This window comes from Aethalodelphis obliquidens, unplaced genomic scaffold (genome assembly GCF_003676395.1).
Source record: "Aethalodelphis obliquidens isolate GAN/ISIS:26980383/991018 unplaced genomic scaffold, ASM367639v1 scaffold9, whole genome shotgun sequence".
Lineage (NCBI taxonomy): Eukaryota > Metazoa > Chordata > Mammalia > Artiodactyla > Delphinidae > Aethalodelphis > Aethalodelphis obliquidens.
Window position 1 is genome coordinate 50,537,183 of NW_020837953.1, and position 20,134 is coordinate 50,557,316.

General features: G+C 52.1%; 1 protein-coding gene across 8 annotated transcripts in view; it reads left to right on the plus strand.

Annotated features, from left to right (window-relative positions):
• CEP104 (centrosomal protein 104) overlaps window positions 1-16,302 on the plus strand; it is a 58,722-nt gene extending 42,420 nt beyond the window's left edge. For 7 of the 8 annotated variants that reach the window (XM_027110403.1, XM_027110400.1, XM_027110404.1 and 4 more), the window contains 7 exons: window positions 6,859-6,895; window positions 7,120-7,186; window positions 7,995-8,103; window positions 9,703-9,841; window positions 10,011-10,078; window positions 12,919-13,009; window positions 13,884-16,302. In XM_027110403.1, the coding sequence (XP_026966204.1) occupies window positions 6,859-6,895; window positions 7,120-7,186; window positions 7,995-8,103; window positions 9,703-9,841; window positions 10,011-10,078; window positions 12,919-13,009; window positions 13,884-13,999 (627 nt within the window). In that variant the 3' untranslated portion in view covers window positions 14,000-16,302. Of the gene's footprint in view, window positions 1-6,858; window positions 6,896-7,119; window positions 7,187-7,994; window positions 8,104-9,702; window positions 9,842-10,010; window positions 10,079-12,918; window positions 13,010-13,883 lie in introns of those variants that run through there. The other variant, XM_027110405.1, reaches the window with a different exon arrangement.
• Window positions 16,303-20,134: the final 3,832 nt, after the last annotated feature.

Here is a 20,134-nt window from a genome sequence, read left to right on the forward strand (position 1 = left end):
CCTTGCACCTAAAGCAATTAGAGAAAGAAGAACAAAAAAACTCCAAAGTTAGCAGAAGGAAAGAAATCATAAAAATCAGATCAGAAATAAATGAAAAAGAAATGAAGGAAACGATAGCAAAGATCAATAAAACTAAAAGCTGGTTCTTTGAGAAGATAAACAAAATTGATAAACCGTTAGCCAGACCAAGAAAAAAACCAAGAAAAAAAGGGAGAAGACTCAAATCAATAGAATTAAAAATGAAAAAGCAGAAGTAACAACTGACACTGCAGAAATACAAAAGATCATGAGAGATTACTACAAGCAACTCTATGCCAATAAAATGGACAACCTGGAAGAAACGGACAAATTCTTAGAAATGCACAACCTGCCAAGACTGAATCAGGAAGAAATAGAAAATATGAACAGACCAATCACAAGCACTGAAATTGAAACTGTGATTAAAAATCTTCCAACAAACAAAAGCCCAGGACCAAGATGGCTTCACAGGCAAATTCTATCAAAATTTAGAGAAGAGCTAACACCTATCCTTCTCAAACTCTTCCAAAATATAGCAGAGGGAGGAACACTCCCAAATTCATTCTACGAGGCCACCATCATCTTGACACCAAAACCAGACAAGGATGTCACAAAGAAAGAAAACTACAGGCCAATATCAGTGATGAACATAGATGCAAAAATCCTCAACAAAATACTAGCAAACAGAATCCAACAGCACATTAAAAGGATCATACACCCTGATCAAATGGGGTTTATTTGTAAATAGAGCTGCAATGAGTGCAAGGATTCTTCAATATACGCAAATCAATCAATGTGATACACCATATTAACAAATTGAAGGAGAAAAACCATATGATCATCTCAATAGATGCAGAGAAAGCTTTTGACAAGATTCAACACCCGTTTATGATAAAAACCCTGCAGAAAGTAGGCATAGAGGGAACTTTCCTCAACATAATAAAGGCCATATATGACAAACCCACAGCCAACATCATCCTCAATGGTGAAAAACTGAAAGCATTCCACTAAGATCAGGAACAAGACAAGGTTGCCCACTCTCACCACTCTTATTCCACCTAGTTTTGGAAGTTTTAGCCACAGCAATCAGAGAAGAAAAGGAAATAAAAGGAATCCAAATCGGAAAAGAAGAAGTAAAGCCGTCACTGTTTGCAAATGACATGATAGTATACATAGAGAATCCTAAAGATGCTACCAGAAAACTACTAAAGCTAATCAATGAATTTGGTAAAGTTGCAGGTTAAAAAATTAGTGCACAGAAATCTCTGGCATTCCTATACACTAATGATGAAAAATCTGAAAGTGAAATCAAGAAAACACTCCCATTTACCATTGCAACAAAAAGAATAAAATATCTAGGAATAAACCTACCGAAGGAGACAAAAGACCTGTATGCATAAAATTATAAGACACTGATGAAAGAAATTAAAGATGATACAAATAGATGGAGAGATATACCGTGTTCTTGGATTGGAAGAATCAACATTGTGAAAATGACTCTACTACCCAAAGCGATCTACAGATCAATGCCATCCCTATCAAACTACCACTGGCATTTTTCACAGAACTAGAACAAAAAATTTCACAATCTGTATGGAAACACAAAAGACCCCAAATAGCCAAAGCAATCTTGAGAACGAAAAACGGAGCTGGAGGAATCAGGCTCCCTGACTTCAGATTATAATACAAAGCTACAGTAATCAAGACAGTATGGTACTGGCACAAAAACAGAAACATAGATCAGTGGAACACGATAGAAAGTCCAGAGATAAACCCATGCACATATGGTCACCTTAACTTTGATAAAGGAGGCAGGAATGTACAGTGGAGAAAGGACAGCCTCTTCAATAAGTGGTGCTAGGAAAACTGGACAGGTACCTGTAAAAGTATGAGATTAGATCACTCCCTAACACCATACACAAAAATAAGCTCAAAATGGATTAAAGACCTAAACGTAAGGCCAGAAACTATCAAACTCTTAGAGGAAAACATAGGCAGAACACTCTATGACATAAATCACAGCAAGTTCCTTTTTGACCCACCTCCTAGAGAAATGGAAATAAAAACAAAAATAAATGGGACCTAATGAAACTTCAAAGCTTTTGCACAGCAAAGGAAACCATAAACAAGACCAAAAGAAAACCCTCAGAATGGGAGAAAATATTTGCAAATGAAGCAACTGACAAAGGATTAATTTCAAAAATTTACAAGCAGCTCATGCAGCTCTATACCAAAAAACAAACAACCCAATCCAAAAATGGGCAGAAGACCTAAATAGACATTTCTCCAAAGAAGATATACAGACTGCCAACCAACACATGAAACAATGCTCAACATCATTAATCATTAGAGAAATGCAAATCAAAACTACAATTAGATATCATCTCACACCAGTCAGAATGGCCATCATCAAAAAATCTAGAAACAATAAATGCTGGAGAGGGTGTGGAGGAAAGGGCACACTCTTGCACTGCTGGTGAGCATGTGAATTGGTACAGCCACTATGGAGAACAGTATGGAGGTTCCTTAAAAAACTACAAATAGGGCTTCCCTTGTGGCGCAGTGGTTGAGAGTCCACCTGCCAATGCAGGGGACACGGGTTCGTGCCCCGGTCCGGGAAGATCCCACATGCTGCGGAGTGGCTGGGCCCGTGAGCCATGGCCGCTGAGCCTGTGCATCTGGAGCCTGTGCTCCGCAACGGGAGAGGCCACAGCAGTGAGAGGCCCGCGTACCGCAAAAAAAAAAAAAAAAAAACTACAAATAGAACTACCGTATGACCCAGCAATCCCACTACTGGGCATATACCCTGAGAAAACCATAATTCAAAAAGACTCATGTACCAAAATGTTCGTTGCAGCTCTATTTACAATACCCCAGAGATGGAAACAACCTAAGTGCCCATCATCGGATGAATGGATAAAGAAGATGTGGCACATATATACAATGGAATATTACTCAGCCATAAACAGAAACGAAATTGAGTTATTTGTAGTGAGGTGGATGGACCTAGAGTCTGTCATACAGAGTGAAGTAAGTCAGAGCAAGACAAATACCGTATGCTGACACATATTTATGGAATTTAAGAAAAAAAATGTCATGAAGAACCTAGGGGTAAGACAGGAATAAAGACACAGACCTACTAGAGAATGGACTTGAGGATATGGGGAGGGGGAAGGGTAAGCTGTGACAGGGCGAGAGAGAGGCATGGACATATATACACTACCAAACGTAAGGTAGATAGCTAGTGGGAAGCAGCCACACAGCACAGGGAGATCAGCTCGGTGCTTTGTGCCTGCCTGGAGGGGTGGGATAGGGAGGGTGGGAGGGAGGGAGACGCAAGAGGGAAGAGATATGGGAACATATGTATATGTATAACTGATTCACTTTGTTATAAAGCAGAAACTAACACACCATTGTAAAGCAATTATACCCCAATAAAGATGTTAAAAAAGAAAGAAAAAGAACAAAAAAACCCCCAAAGTTAGCATAAGGAAAGAAATCATAAAGATCATATCAAAAAGAAATGAAGGAAACGATAGCAAAGATCAATAAAACTAAAAGCTGGTTCTTTGAGAAGATAAACAAAATTGATAAACCATTAGCCAGACTCATCAAGAAATAAAGGGAGAAGACTTAAGTCAACAGAATTAGAAATGAAAAAGGAGAAGTAACATTTGCATGCTCGTCATTCTTCCCGGGGATGAAGTGTGCTGCTGGCCCAGCCGTGTTTAGAGAGGACGCTTGGAGCTGCAGGAGTTGGCGGAGCGGGGAGCGGGTAGAGGGACAGAAGTCCTCTCTGCAGCTTCTCGCCTCCTTCAGAGGCAAAGGAGGAAAAGGAGCTTGAATATGAAGATCTGATTTCCGTGCATTAAAAAAGGAAGGTTTGGGGCTTCCCTGGTAGCGCAGTGGTTGAGAACCTGCCTGCCAATGCAGGGGACACGGGTTCGAGCCCTGGTCTGGGAAGATCCCACATGCCGTGGAGCAACTGGGCCCGTGTGCCACGACTACTGAGCCTGCGCGTCTGGAGCTTGTGCTCTGCAACAAGAGAGGCCGCGACAGTGAGAGGCCCGCGCACCGCGATGAAGAGTGGCCCCCGCTCGCCGCAACTAGAGAAAGCCCTCGCACAGAAAGGAAGACCCAACACAGCCAAAAATAAATAAATAAAAAATTAAGAAAAAAAAAAAGGAAGGTTTGGGGCAAATGCTGCCCGTCAGGAAGCACTGAGTCCTAGTGCGCAGGGGGCATCAGATGGTGTTTGGTTGTATGAAACGTGTCCCTTCTGAAGGGCCCTGCGTCTGTGATTTAAATTTGTGCCATCACTCTGGTGTTTGCGGTTACGTTCCTTAAGTCGATAGTAAAAGGGAGAGGACGTGGGCGCGTGAGGCCGGCTGTGCTCCTGAGGCTGAGGCTCCTGGGAAGCGCTCTGACCACCGCTGTTTAGAAAAAGAACGAGTGACTAAAAATGGCAAAAAAGAAAGAAAATACGACCGAATGTATGTCGCAGTGCCTGTGACAGAAAGTGACAGTGACGTTTCTGCTGGACGATGGCATGTCAGAATGCCTGTGAGAAGAGCGGGAAAGCAGCCACCGAGGAACAGAAGAGAGGAGGCAGGGGGCCGGCGGGGCAGCACAGGAGCAGTGCCCGGCCTGGGAGCTGCCGAGGTCACCAGGCTGTGTGTCCCTGCAGCATCTGTGGTGCGGGGCATGGAGGCCTGTCCTCTGGCTCGTTTCATCCTTCAGTGTTTGTTGAGCGCCTGCAGTGGGCCAGCCCTGCCCTGGGCTCCAGAGATGCAGCAGGAACAAGGGCCACTGCTCCAGGAGGAGAGACCACACGGCACGGCCGCTCGGGAGGGTGGGTGCCGTCCTGCTGTCCTTGTCCTGAGATGATCACTGAAGCCATCACGCAGGAGGATGACAATCTTTTTTTCTATCTTTTATTATTGTAAAATATACATAACATGAGATTTACCATTTTAACCATTTTTAAGTGTACGGTTCTGTGCCATTGAAGACATTCACATCGTTGTGTAGACACCACCACCATCCAGCTCCAAAACTTTTGAGAACAGCAGAATATTTTTAAATCACCCGATTGCTCAGGAGTTTTCGGAAAAGGTTTTTAAATTACTAATCAGTTGTCTAATCTGCTCAAAGCATAGATTAAGGTAGATTTTATAACTAAAATTTAACTTTTGGCATTGTTCATTTGTCTCCCTGCAAGATATACGAACCCATCTCTCATTAATAAGGATTGGTTTTGATGCCCAGAATCCATTTGTGTGACTTTGCTTTCTTTAGTTGGTAGGTGTATAAATCACGTGAACCCTGTTTGCAAGTTTAGTGTCAGTCTGTCAGGTGCTTCCCCAGTCCTAAAATTGTATTTTCGTGTGTTTTCTGTATTCAGAGCTTGGGTTGGAGAGAAGTTCCTATCGTGTAAGCTTTGATTTTCTGCAATCACAGTAGACAGTGTCTACGTATTGCGTCACTTAATGCCGTGGATAGGGGACCAGCTCGTCCCTGTCCTCCCGTGAAACTGCAAGTCCCAGATGCGCCTCCCCCACCAGTGGCCAGTAGCCCAGGCCACGTGGGTCTAGCAGGCTCAGGTGGGGCAGACTGGCCAGTGCAGGGAGGAAGGCTTGGTGACAGGAGGAGCCCCCGGGAGGCCCCTGAGCGGCAGGAGGAGAGCTCGGTGCAGAGGGGCAGCTTCCCGCCGTGGACACACAGGGCCCTGCACCCTGTCCTTCCTCCGGTCAGCACTGCGCCCCCGGCTGTCACCTCCCACAGTGGGGACGCCCAGCAGCCAAGACCCACGAGGCAGATACGCGGTGCGTGAGGGTGTCGTGGCCACGCAGGGGAAGAGGAAGCCAGAGGAGGGAGGCGGCCATCTGACGCCACGTGACACTGCGTGGCGGGGGGGCGGGGGGCCCGGGGCAGCAGTGCCGTGGCCTGTGGAGCCTCCACGGGTCCCTTTACAGGGGCAGTAACGGGCCGCCCTGGCCACTGTGTTTGCAGGTGGTGGGAAGGGCAGGCTCCTGGGGTGCTGAAGCAGAGCCTGCGGGGCTCACTGATGGGTCGGGGACAGGCCACACCTGGAACAGGAGGGAGGGGTGGGAGCCGCTGGGGTCTCCAGGCTTCGTGGCCTGAATACCTAGAAGACTGGCGGTTCTGGGCTCTGCTAGAGGCTGCGAGGGGCGCACGTGAGGGGGAGCCTGTGGGTGGGGAAGGGGGGGGTTGGTCTGGTTAAGTCACATTTAAGTGACGTTAAGACCCAAGTACATGCTGGGTAGCAGAGAGGCCCAGGTGATGGCACAAACGTTAGGGTCATGAGCACAGAGATGGGTGTGCAGCCTGGGACCCGTCAGGGTCTGTATGGACAAACGGGGGGCGGGCTGAGTCCTGGAGGGGGCGCAGGGGGCGCCCTGGGAGCCCGACTCAGAAGGGCCTGGAGGAGACAGACGAGGAGAGCCACGTGCCGCCGGGAGCCCATGGCGCGTCCTTCGGGCGGGCGGGCAGCCACTGATGGTGGGCAGGCGACCCGGAGGGGGTGCAGGTGGCCTTGATGAAGAGTGGTTTCCAAGGAGACGGGGGGGGGGGGGCAGGCAGGAGCCCGAGGGGGGGGGGGGGGAGGGCAGGAGCCCGAGGGAGGGGCTGTGGAGGGCAGGACGGAGGAGACTGCTGCCCACGGGTTGAGAGGGCGACTCTCAAACAAGTGTGTTGTTTGCGGATGGAGATTCTGCCACACAGCCTAAGGTCATGCCTCCAGGATCACAGTAGACCCTGGGTAGACTCTCACTCGCCCTGCAGCCATTCGTCCCTGATCTTTCTGTTCTTCTGTTTCAGGAAAAAGAGAGTGAAGCTGCGAAGGCCGAGAATCAGGGTACGTAGAACGCACATCGTGAAAGCTCTGCGTAGAAACCACTTTTATTCACGCCGCGAATGTCTGCATCTCCGACGCTTCAGGGCTGAATGCAAAATACTACCTTTACTAACTGGTAGCTTTTAAAGTGTATTTCCCATCCAACTGGTTAACTGGTTACTAAAACTTTGAAAATAGTTTTCTACCAAAGGTTATTTAAATAGCTTTCTTTTTAATTTCTTTAGACACTCAAGGAAGGAAAGCGGCCCCACCTAATGCTCCAGAAATTCCAGATAATCACTATTTAGATAAGTGAGTAAAGTTGTCTCTAACCCACTGTAGAATAAGTAGAGGGACTAACCCGTAAAAATGCCGTCAGATAAATATATTCCCCCTGGTTCATGAGGCTCACGTGACCTAGTTGGCTCTTTTCAGTGATTCTGAAAGCTAGGAAATTGCCCTCCAAACCAGGAGCACCAGCTGTGAGTCAAGGTAACCTTTCCTCTCTTCCCCGACAGAAACGAGCAGGCTGTTTGTCAGAAGTCCTGTTACAGGCCAAAACTTCTTTTAGTGTTTGATGAAAGTATAGTTGATTTACGGTGTGTTGGTCTCTGCTGTACAGCAGAGTGACTCAGATATACATAGATATGTTCTTTTTCATCTTCTTCTCCACTGTGGCTTATCACAGGACATTGAATATGGTCAGGCTCAAACTTCACAGCAGCAAAATGCTTTCTCCTGTGCTGTGGCTCAGACAGATCTACAAGGAATTTAAGGGAGATGTCTTGGTCTAATCTTTTCTTGTGATTTAAAATATCCTTTCTGCTTGGTGACGCTGACAGAGTTAGAATTCTAAGGGATCTTAAGCTACTTTTTCTCAAACCCCAAGTGGTAAAGACTCTTGTTTACGCCCTTTGATAGAGGAGCTACCCAGCCCCTCCTGAGGCCCCTCTGTGAGGGGCAGCCGTGCCTCCAGGTCAAGCTGAAGCCCACTCAGTGGGTCCGGGATGGTGGCCGCAGGCTGGGCATGGGGGCGTCACAGAGCTCCCCGGGAGCCGGCAGGATGGGGATGGCTAAACTGGGTCTGTGCTTCATTTCTTACCTTTCTGTTTTGTTTCAGTTTATGCATTTTTTGTGGGGAGAGGAGCGACTCCTTCACAGAAGAAGGCCTGGATCTCCATTACTGGAAGCACTGTCTTATGCTGACGAGATGTGACTACTGCAAACAGGTCAGGTGCTGGGCACGGGCGGGCCAGACCCAGGCAGGCGAGCTGGGCACGCAGTTCCCGAAGGCCGAGTCACAAAAATGTCCCAAATCTTAGCATTTTCAGAGGAAAAGTTATGGGGAAAGTTTTGTTGGGGTTGATTTTTCTTACTTTATTATTAGAGTATAACATATATATAAATGTATACAAGTCATGGGTGTTACAGCTCCTGAATTATCGCAAGATAAAGAAATGCACGTAACCGCCAGCAGGCCAGGTACCGCAAGGTACCCCACCCTCCTCCCCAGGGCCATCACTGTCCTCATGTCTGTTTCTTGCTTTGTGAGTTTTACTGAAGTGGAATCATACGCTACGTCTGGGGTTTGCTGTACAGTATTCCATTGTTTGAATGTACCACAATTTATCAGTCCTTTCTACTGCGTCTGGGTTTGGGCTGAGACTGTTAGGAATAGCGTTGCTACAGACACCCTTGTGTAATCTTCCGCGCGTGCGGACGCACGTTTTTGGGCATACACCTCGCTGTAGGACGGCTGGGTGGGCTCGCGTCCAGCTGCAGAAGGCCAGTGTGAGCCGCGCGCCTAGTGTCCGGGCGGGAGCCGCCCCCCGTCCTCGCCAGCCTCGCAGTCGCCACCTGCCACGCGCATGTCACGCTCTCCTGACGATGCTGGGCTGGAGCCCTGTCCCCCTGCTGGCCTCTCGCTGACCTCTTTTGCGAAGCACTTCTAGTTTCTCACCCATATTTTGAATTGGGTGCCAGTCCCACTATTGCTGACGTGTAGTCATTCTTGACACACCCGGATGTGCGTCCTTCGCCACTTGAATGTGTGGTGTCCACTCTGTGTCTGGCCTCTTCACCAACGAGCAGGAGCTTTTCATTTTAATGTTGTCCACCCTACTGACCCGTTCTAGGGTTAATGCTTGGGCACCCTGTTGAAGGTGTTGAAGGGTCCTCGCGCACCCCAGTTGTTCATCTTTCCTCTATGCAGCCAGCCAGCACTTCTTTAGACAGAGGAGGGGAACCAGAAGGGGAGTGACCTTCTCTCCTGTCCTGGGTGCTCTCAGGCCTGCAGGGGCGGGGTGGGCAGGCCCCACCCTCTGAGCAGCTCCTCCCCACCCTGGCTGGCGGTGCAGACTCTTCCCCCCGGCGTGGCCTGGCTCCTCTGGCAGCAGGCGAGAGTCTGCGGCATGAAGCTCTAGGGTGTGTACAAGCCCCTCCTGGCAAAGAGGTCACAGTGGTGAAAGGGTCTCTTCTTGTGACCCGTTTCCGGGCACGTTCTTAGAAATGGCCGGGAGCCGGGATTGAACCCAAAGCCATGTAGACCCCTGAGCTCTTCAGAGTACAGGGCAGGGTTAGTGTTGTGGGTGAACCGTTGTTTCCCCTCCCCGCTTAGCCGTGGCCTCTGGATGCTCCTGAGGTAGCATGGCAAGCAGGATGTGAGGTCTCCAGCCACGTGTACGTGACTGCACAGGTAACAGGTGTGCGCCTCCCTTCCCGAGTGGTGCTGGCGGGACAGGAAGCGCGCGCTCGTGCAGGGGCCGGGGCCGGGGCTGCACGCGCCTCAGGGCGCTCAGCCATGTGACGTGTCCCGTCGTGGCTTCCAGGTGGTGGAGATTTCCAGCCTGACGGAGCATCTGCTGACAGAGTGTGACAAAAAGGACAGCTTTGGGGAGTGTTACCGCTGCAGCGAGGCCATTTTAAAGGAAGAGCTGCCCAGACACATAAAAACGAGAGACTGCAACCGTGAGTGCCCCTGCAGCCCCCCGAGACCCTCGCGCCATCCCCGGAGGCCCGGCTGGGGGGTCGGGGGGCAGGTCCCGCGTCTGCCGGTGCCCCTGCCCACCCGTTCCTCTGCGCCGCCATTCACGCCCCACAGGAGTAACTAGATCTTGTCTCATTGAAACCGTTTCAGCTGCCAAAGCGGAGAAGCTGGCGAACCGGTGTCCTCTGTGCCACGAGAATTTCACCCCCGGAGAAGAGGTGAGGGGCTGACGGGGCGACCTGGCTGCGTGGAGGGACGGCAGGCGTCGGGCGGAGGCTGGCCCCCGGGGTGGGGTGAGGCTCTGTCTCAGGATTCCTGCGCTCCCTGCGCAGCACGCCTGTGGCATCTCCCAGGAAGGGGGAGCGAGCGTCTCAGCTCTTTGGGATGGAAGCATGAAGTGGTTTCACTTTTTCCAGGCTTGGCTTTCATCTCCACGTTGGGGCCTAGACTGGCCTCCTGGCCAGATTCTGTAACGCTCTGGTCCCTTGTAATGCATAAAGCTGAGCCCCGTCCAGGTTGGAAATCCTACCTCGTGTCCGGTGCCCAGCACTCCGCCCGCTCCCAGCGTGAGCCACGCGGGTGACACAGCGGCCTAGTTGGGGGGCGCCAGGGTCTCCCACCCTCTCCTCCACGCGCCCCGTCCTCTGGTGTCAGCCTGATCACTCTGGCTCACACGACGCCAGCGCTGCCCTGCGTGCTGAGCTCCCACGGGGCCCAGCAGGCCCAGCCTCTCCTGCCCTGAGCCCCTCAGCCGCGGCCACCTGCGGTCCACCCACTGCGTCCACTGCGGGGTCCCTTGTCCCAGCCCTGGGGCTGTGGTGCCAATAGGATGGCTCAGACCCAGCGACGCCCCACCGTGCCGGATGGTGGGCCCGGCCGCCCGCTGCTCCCTCAGCGCCCCGGCCATCCGGCCGTCCAGGGCTCATCCTCTCTCCCTCTCAGAAAACGTCACACACGTAACAGAGACAAGCATGGGAACCACGTGCCTCCTCACGGGCCGTGTGTGGGGAAGGCACGGTGAAGGTTTAGGTCTCTTCCATCGTTGACTGGTTTTCAGAATGACAGGTTGGGTCCCCAGCACCTTCCAGTGGTGGCTTATTTGCTTGTTGGATCTTAGCACCATCAGGAACTCACGGCTTAAAACTGTCTGCCGTGTTCAGCTGTTGGCATCGCTGTGCTTAGTGGTGCGTGAATGAGCCGTTCTCTGGCCATCAGAGCCTCTGCAGACAGGCTCTTGGCGCTGCCGGTGGCCCAGGGGACTCAGAGCCTCCTGGCCGTCGCAACAAGGTGCCCCACCGAGCCTTCCGTTCCTGGTTCCCTGCAGTGGAAATGACGTTCCAGGACCCCCTCGGGTGCCTCGGATGCTCCTTGCTCCTGGTTCGGTACCATTCTGGACCTCTTTGCGGACAGAGCCGGGGAAAACATTGAGATAAATCCATCAGAAGTTCATGGTGGGGGCTTCCCTGGTGGCGCAGTGGTTGAGAGTCCACCTGCCGATGCAGGGGACACGGGTTCGTGCCCCGGTCCGGGAGGATCCCACATGCTGCGGAGCGGCTGGGCCCGTGAGCCATGGCCGCTGAGCCTGCACGTCCAGAGCCTGTGCTCCGCAGCGGGAGAGGCCACAACAGTGAGAAGCCCACGTACCACAAAAAAAAAAAAAAGTTCATGGTGACGTTCCTGATTCGGAGTCTGAGCTGTAAGGGTCTCTTGAACCTCTGGCGTCGCACGTCTGTGTGTCCTTCCTTCCCTCCCAAGAATCAGTGCCCACAGCCCCCAGAGATGCCCGTTGGACCGTCACAGAGTGTGCATTGCTCGGACCCACGTTCCCCTTGGTGGGGGCTCAGAGCAGCGGTGCAGGTGCTGCAGGCAGGGAGATGCTGCTGGATGCCACGCTGTCCCAGCTCTTTGTGTCCCTCCCGTGCCTCCTTCTGGAGACGTGGGGCAAAAGCATCTCTGCTTCACGGTCACGGGAGTTGCTCCACGTGCTTGTGTCGCCAGTTGTTAACAACTCAGCCTCATTGTTTCAGTCTGTGTTCAAGTCCCAGGGGTTTTCAAACACAAGCTCTACAATTACATGAGATACTTAGACGGTTCCAAAGTCTGTCAAATGAGACTTAGGGAAGACCCGACAGAAGCTGCTGCCCTGCCCACCATCCCTCCTCTTACAGAGCGAGGGGCTTTTTATGGTTTATCCATTTTAGTCCTAAATGTGAACTGCTCTCACATGCCCACACTTTTTCTCTCTCCCTGTGTATTTTTAGAATTTAGGAGCCTTTGAGCTTTTGTTGTCGTTGTCACCTTTACACTATTACTGTCGTACGTGACCAGCCCCTCCTTCTGGAGACCAGTCGGCTCCCTGCTCTGAGCAGCGCAGACATTGGCAGTGGCCTCCTTCCCTTCCTGCCCTCCCCCCAACCCCCCCGCGTCTGCCTTGAGGGGATGGCATCTGACTCACAGTCAACTGCAGAGACGCATTGGCAGGCTTGTGCTGCTTCTCCTCTGCTTTCTCCGTGTTTTCTTAACGTGGCACCACCCACCGAGCAGCTTAAACACCCGTTGTTCTATCACAGTTTCTGTGGGTCAGAAGTCCAGGCACGACCTGGCTGGGTCCTCTGCTTGCGGTCTCCCAGGGCTGCACTCGAGGTGTCATCCAGGCTGCGCTCTCATCTGTGACTCGGCAGGGAAAGGAGCCACTTCCTGGCCCATCGCCGGTGCTGGCAGAATTCTTTTCTTCGTCATTGTAGGACCGAGGGCCCTTCTTCCTTGCTGGCTGTCCAGCAGGGCCACCCTCAGCCCCTGCACCCTGTGCCCCTGGACCGTCGCCCATTGCGCACCCCGCGTGACAGCGGTCTTGGCATGTTTGCTCAGCGGTGATGAGAGCTAGGAGAGGTGTGAAGTGCAGGCAGCATCTCAAGATACATGGGTGCTCCGGCCGTGCACTCAGCACAGGGGGCTCCAAGGCAGGACACGCACAGAGCTCAGGACCCACGCCCGCAGCCGCAGCGCATCGCCACCCCTCTGGTGGCCTGGTTCCCACTCCACCTGCCTCTCGTTTCAGGCGTGGAAGGCCCACCTCATGGGCCCCACGGGCTGCACAGTGAACCTGCGCCGGACGCACGTGCTACGCAAGGCGCCCACGCTGCTGCCAGGTAAGCATCCGCCCGGCCTCGGCCCTGTCTCTGGGTCCCGAAGAAGTAGGGTGATCATGTCGTCAGCACCAGCTCTGGCCGAAGCCCCTCCACGTGGTCCTGCTTCCCCACTCACAGAGTTGAGAAACCAAACCGCGGGTGTTCGCAGGCGCATCCCGGGTCTCGTGTCCCTCCGCGCCGTGGGTACCAGTGTCCGGAAACTGGGGGTTCAGTAGGAGACCCGTAGGCGGCGCCACGACCTGACTTCTGAATCCCAGTTCTGGCTGCTTTCCGTAGGGTTTAGAATGCCTTACAGAAGAGTGTTGTTTTTCATTAGAAAACTATTCTTGACCTTGGATACACGACTTTATTTTGGGGCCCTGTGATCAACGAGAACATGAGGAAATGTGTCTCGTGCTCATTCAGCGCCAGGCACCTGCAGGAGCTGCACCCCTCACACACGCACACACGTGTGCGCGCACGCACACACACATGCACACGTGTGAGGACCAGGGGTGCTGGGGGAGCCACCCCGGCCTCCTAGCCGGGTAACCGGCCCTGGTCACATGGCTGCTGGTCTTTCATTTCGGGAGCTGTTTGAAACTAAAAATTAGGTAAGCGGATCAGTTCTTTCCTCTGACCGTGCGTCAGGCTCCTCCTCTGGCTCTTTCTTCCTCTCCTGCCGTCGCATGTGCATCCTCGAGGGTGGCCCGCCCAGCCCCCTCTCACATCTGCTGGCCCAGCCCAGCCACCTGTGGGCTGGGTGACCGGGAGCGTCCCAGCCCCTCGTGCTCAGATCCTCCCTGTGTCTGGCGACCCCGGGCCACTCGCACTGTCACCGCGGCTTTGCGCCCTGGCTCACGCTTGTCCCCCGTGCTCTGTGTGTCCACTGCAGGTAGAGGCCCAGCCGCAGCCAAGTCGGGGACCTCGGGATCCAAGGTCGGAAGCAAGATCCCCACCCCCAAGGGGGGCCTGAGTAGAAGCTCCGGCAGGACGTACACGAAGCGGTGACAGCACCACATCTGCTCCCTCGTCTCCAAAGGGAGTGAGCAGCTTCCCCAGCCGTGGACGTGTCACCTCAAAGCATCTCTAGACGTGGCAACCCCCGCTCCGCCCCTGCTGCCCCCAGGCTCCTGGCTGCGCCCGTCCCGACCGTGGCCCCTGCCTCCGGAGTGAGGCCCTGATCTCCCCATGGCTCCGGCTCGCAGATCTCCACCCCCCAGGGCCCGGGGTCCACAGGAGACGGTCCTGCTGGAGGAGCAGCGCCGAGCGGCCCATGCGGAGGGACAGGCCCAGCGCAGCACCTCTGCGCAGCTGCTTGGAGCAATTTCCATAAAGCCCTCACTCTAAACCTCTTGCATGTGGGTCTCTGTCAGCCGTGGTGGAAGGTCTGCAGGGCTCGCCAGGCCGGGGGATGGGATGGGATGGGATGGGGGGGCCAGTCCCCCTGTGCCCCTCCTCCCCAGGGTAGGGGGGCTGTCGGCCTGCAAAGCCCGCATGTCCACGGCAGCAAGAAGTAAGGTCGAGGTCAAGAAGGTAAGGTCGAGGTCAAGAAATTAAGGTCCCGGCCCGGCCCCCTCGGCTCTCGCCTGCCAGACGCTCGGAGCGCAGCCCACCTGACCCCCACATTGGCGCCCACACCAGGCGGAGTGGAGGTTAATGCTGGCGGCTCCACGTCAGGCCCTTCCTCGGGGGCCTTCAAGTTCTTTACACGCATGAAGCCCTAGAAAAATAGGAGATGACGTTCCCCGATGATCCTGCGCTCACCTGAGCAGGTGTGTCCGTCGAAATAGCCCTTTCCTAACCCCTGGGGCAGGCAGAGCGACTCCCACTCTGCATAATTCAGAGGAGCCTCCGAGCCTCTGCTCAGCCCGTCATCCTGTCCCGCTCGGATCCGCGTGGGAATTGCAACTGTATGTTCACTTTTCTCAAACACTTTGTATGATACTTTCAACACCAAAAACCACTTAAAATGATGAAACCAAACCTCAGAATCCAGCCTCCTGACCAGCCGCCAACCAACCTTCCCGGCCCATGGCAGTGGCTCACCTGGCTTCAGAGCCAGGTAGCTGTGGGGGAGCCAGTGTCTGTCCAGAACGTGCTTGGAAAGGCTGCCTTCTCGTCCACGCCTGTGCTCCCCAGGTGCCCAGCCCACTAGAGACCGAAAGAAGATGGCCCTCCCTGCCCCACCCGGCCCCGTGCCCAGGGTGTGCTTTCCTCCTGAGCATGATCCAGGCAGGCTTCCAGGATGACGAAACTTGTACTACACCGTTAGTGTAAGAATATTTTTAATTCCCAACCATGTAAAATAACAAAATATATATTTAAAAACTAATAGTTATTTGAGCGATGTGCTCCCTGGGTATGTTAGTGACCGTGAATTTGTACTAGTCGATCAATTTCCATTTTTGGTAGGCTAATGCTTTCTCATACGGTTGACTCAAAATACTGAGCCGGAATAAGAGTGACCAAGAGAATTACCTTCAAAAATACACTCTATAAAAAAACGTAAAAATATGGGGGGAGAAATAACATAAAACTTTACTAGAGAGAGCAGAGTACAGATGCCAAGATAATTATAAAATGAGCCTTCCTGGTTTCAAAAAGATGTTGCCATGGTCTCTCACCCATGAGAGTGAAGTACAGGTAGAACACTGCTTTAAACAGAACAATGAGAAAAGTTAACCAAGAAATGATTCTTTTCTCTCCAATCAAAACTTTTAAGAACTATACAGTTAATGTTTTCTATGTATTGTAACATAAAGAAGATTTTTGTAAAATTACTTAATTTTTAGTGATTGACAAAATTGAGTGCATTTAAAACAGATCAGTCTTGCTGGTTACAGAAGAATCATGTGTTTCTATTCCGATGATTCCTGGCAGTGATCAGTGGCTATTAAAATCTTTACAGAGTTATATATGTACTACTAAGGGCCCAAGAATAAAGGATAGAAAACTAAAAAGGAACTATAAGCTCCCTTGGCCATTCATAAACATCTAAACTCGGAACAGTACTTAATTGAAATCTCACTCATGAATATGTTGTGGATACTTAACAATATTTATTTCTATTATTTTCATATTTCAAAATATTCTAATTTAAAAGAATTATATCTATAAATCTGGCATTAGAGTACAAGCGTAAACACTTTTAATGAAAATTTGCAACTTTTTAATGTTTTGACATAGTTTTCTATTTGTCTTTATGTCACGTACCAAAATTGTAAAATGTCTAAGTAATATATTTTTGTTGTTGTTTGAGGGCTTAGGCGTTAATTCACCGAGTATATGAATATAATAAAAAGATTACTAAATGTCTTGTCACTTTCGTTTTAAAATTATAATTAAAAAGCAATCGGTAAGTTACATTTCCTTTCATAAACATGCAGGTGTAGCTCAGCCCTGAAATGCCAGGGAGTTGCTGAGATTTGCTTAGAGAGGGGCAGTGGGTATTAGGTTGCCAGGAGAGAGTGTGGTTCCTAAAATAAGTTATTTGTGGGTTTACTCCTGAAGAAGCTAAACGATTTTAAGCTACATATAAATTAGAGAAAGTTCTTTACCAATTTTATCCCATGGAATAAAATGAGAATATTTCATAAATGCTCCAATTGTGCCCATCAGAGGTTTATACTTTATAGTCTCTTCCTGTGTTTTTTATCCCTTTTGAAAGAGGGCATTTTTACCAGCCAACAAAGCTATTTTGCTTTTCAAATAAGTAAAAATACAGTATTTTCTCTGTTGATTTGTAGAGTGGTTTTAAGTTTTTATTACCTTTGATGGTTTTATAAGTTTCCATTTTGAAGTTATAGTTTTTTCCTTTATATATATATATATATATATATACACACACATATATAAACTTAAAACTTAGCATTACAGTTTAAACAGCAAAATTACTTATCTTACTTTGGTAGGTGGGGTGTGTGCGTGAGTGTGTGCTCTGGAGAACGTGGGAGGAAAGAGCTCGCTGTCCAAAGGGAAGAGAGATTCCACCTGCTAGTGTCAGACACCCCGAGAGATTTCAGTGCGCTACTTTCAACTAGGTGTTCGTTAGTGCCATTGCTTATTTGCTCTTAAAAACTAGCCCAGTGCTAAAACAACAAGAGCCTGCTGGAGCAGCGTGTGCCCCGAATCCTCTCCTCGGAGCGCTGGGGTCTCCGCCCAGCCTGCTGCCACCAGGGGCAGGGAAGACCTGGGCAGGAGCTGAGCCTCCCGGATCTGGGGTCGGGGTTTGGGGCGGTGACCCCCGGAGCCGCTGCCGCAGGGCGGACGGGAGCAATTCAGTGGAGCGCCCCACGCCCCCACGTGCGTGTTCTGGAAGGGTCAGAGGACCTGCAGGGCAGCTGGTCCCACCCTCCACTGCGGGCAGGGAAACTGGGTCAGAGCCCAAGCCCTCACCACCGGAAGGCAGCGTGCCCAGATGTGAACCCTGTGCTCTGCGCCTCTGTCCACCCTGCGGTGAGGGTTGCCGGGAGCAGGTTCGGGGTACTGGAGGCAAGATCCGCTTGTCTCTGCCTCGGTTTCCCCACACACCCCGGAATGGAGCTGAGGGGGAGGTGCTGAGCCTGGTTCCCAGCACACGCCCTCTGCGAGCCTGCGCCCAAGCACAGAGCAGTTCCCCGCAGGCAGCCTCCACCCCTTCATCTCAGGCGGGGAAGGTGATGAGCCTGCAGGGGTGGGGGGAGACGGAAGGTGTGGCGCCGCCACCTGCCCGGCTGGCCTCAAAATCTCCCCGAGCTTCCTTCTGGCCTCTGAGGTCCCCAGGGGTGCCTCCCAGTGTGTGTGTGTGGGGGGGGGGGGAGCCAGCCGCAGGAGGAAGGGCACCACCACCCCCCTCCCCACCCCCAGTCTCTGAGCTCTCAAGTGCAGGGGAGGCGTGCGGCCCCTCCCCATCAAGAGATGTCCCAGCAGGGAGAGCGGGGAAGAGAGTGAGGTCAGACTGAGCAGCAGGGTGGGTGCCCTTGTGAGCAGGTGTCCCGGGGCCTAGCTCATCCCTAAAGCCCCCTTTCATGGCCCTCGTCCTGAAGGTTGAGGACTCCCCAGGAGTGTCCTAGCGCCGCCTCCACACTGGTCACCTGGCCACCCCTTCTCGGTGCCTCCTGGTGTCCCGGGACCAGTCCTGGCAATGGACGGGAGCAGTGTCCTGCTGAAGGTGGGAGGCACTGCTGGAACCACTGCTAGGGTTCTAGATGGGGTAAGGAGACAACGCTTGGGAATGCTGTTTACCAAATTCAGGGATCCTAAGTCAAATTACCCGGGAGGCTGGGACAGTGGCAGGAGGGCAAGCCCTGCCAGGTGTCCAGGGCCTCCAGCTCCCAGCCTCAGCCCGGTGGAGACATGGTACGGGACCAGGGCGGGGACAGCAATGGGGACTGAGACTGGGGCACGGAAGGGGATGGAGAGGGGGTCTGGATGCACCGGCTGCACCCTGCAGGCCGGCCAAGAAGAGACGGTGGTGGCCCTGGGGTCTGGCCGCACTGTCTGCAGTACCAACCTCGGCTGTCTTCACAGACACCGCACAGGCATGTATCCCTAGACAAAAGAATCTTGAGTTTGACATATCTTTAAGCTGTGCACGTGGCATCATACCGCGTGTATCCCGGTGTGAGTTGCTTTCCTCCCTCCCCATCACGACCCTGACCGTCCGTCATTCATGCTGCTGCGTGCAGCTCAGACACGGTCTCCACGTGGTCATGCACGTGAAGAAACGTCTCACAACTTATTTATCCATTCTCCTGTTGACGGTCATTGGTTGTTTCCAGTGTTGGCTACTGTAAAACTATTACTACTCTCATAGCCTGTCAAGATGATGTGTGTTAGCATGAGCTGCTGGACAGCGGCCCAGAAACCTACCACGAGAAACTAAGCAAGCAACACAACACCCAGGTCCCAGGAACCGAAAGCCACTGATATCACACATGTGTGTACAGCCTTCCAAGAAATCACTGAGGAGAACGCGCAGAGGGCAGCGGAAGCCGGCTCAGAAGGCACAGGTGGAAGAGGTCCTAGGGGCCCATTCTCACCTCTCCCGGCCTTGCCTGGGGACAGTCACTGCCTGCCCTTCACAGATGGAATTGGTCACAACAGCAACCGAGACAAAAATCTGTGTTTCCTGTGTGGGGTCATTGGCGCTGAAGGGGGCAAAGTCAGGGCAGCACAAAGGCCCTGCTAGAAATAAACATGGTACAGTCACAACGCACTTATAATGCCAGACGGCGAACAACCCGCAAGTACCTCCCACACACAATGACTCCCAGAGGCATGACATGGGGCGAGAGGCCAGGCACCGAGAGCCGGCCCTGCACCTTACACACGAAATGCAAAAACCGGCCAAACTACAATATCGGGGCACAAGGGGGGTCCGGGGCGACTGGTGACCACTGGTTTCTTGTTCTGCGTGATGGCTACACGGATGTGCTCAGTCTGGACAAAATTCACTTATGCTATGTGCACACTTTTCTGGATGTACATCTCCCTTCAATACAATGTTCAGGCATTTCAAAACAAAATAAAACTAAAAGCCTGCTGGGGTGAGGAGTTACAAACAGGGGCAGAGAACAGGACAGCCGACTTCAGCACTATTCCTCCCACCCTCCTCCTCCAAACAGCCCTGATTAGTGCGTCCTAACACATGGAAACGATCTGACCCCTAGCAGTCCCTCAACCTTGCGGACCCAACAGAACACGCGGGGAGCTTGTAACACCCCCATGCCCGTGCTGCAGCCCAGCCCGTTAGGCCCGAATCTCTGGCCCAGGGACTGGGGCATCAGTCACTTGTAACTTCCTGGTGATTCCAATACACAAATCACTAACCTCTAAAAGAAAGAAAGAAAAAAAAGAAAAGTGCTCTGTATGCTTGTTAAAAACCAGCAAGGAAGACTTAATGCAAGATTGCAGCAGGGGACAGTGAATTCAACTCTGAATACAGGGCGGCTGGGGGGTTATAGCCACAGGGCAGGGAGAGGGAGCCAGCGGATGGGAAATTACGAAGAGGAGCTTGGTTAGGTTTTTGAAGGGTAGAAGACGATGCCACCCCGAAATATGACTAGGAGTTCAGATCATACCACCCCGAAATGTACCACCTCGGTATACTGACTATTCTGAGCTGTGTAAACGCGGGGAGAGGTTTGTCTGAACTCCCCTTCT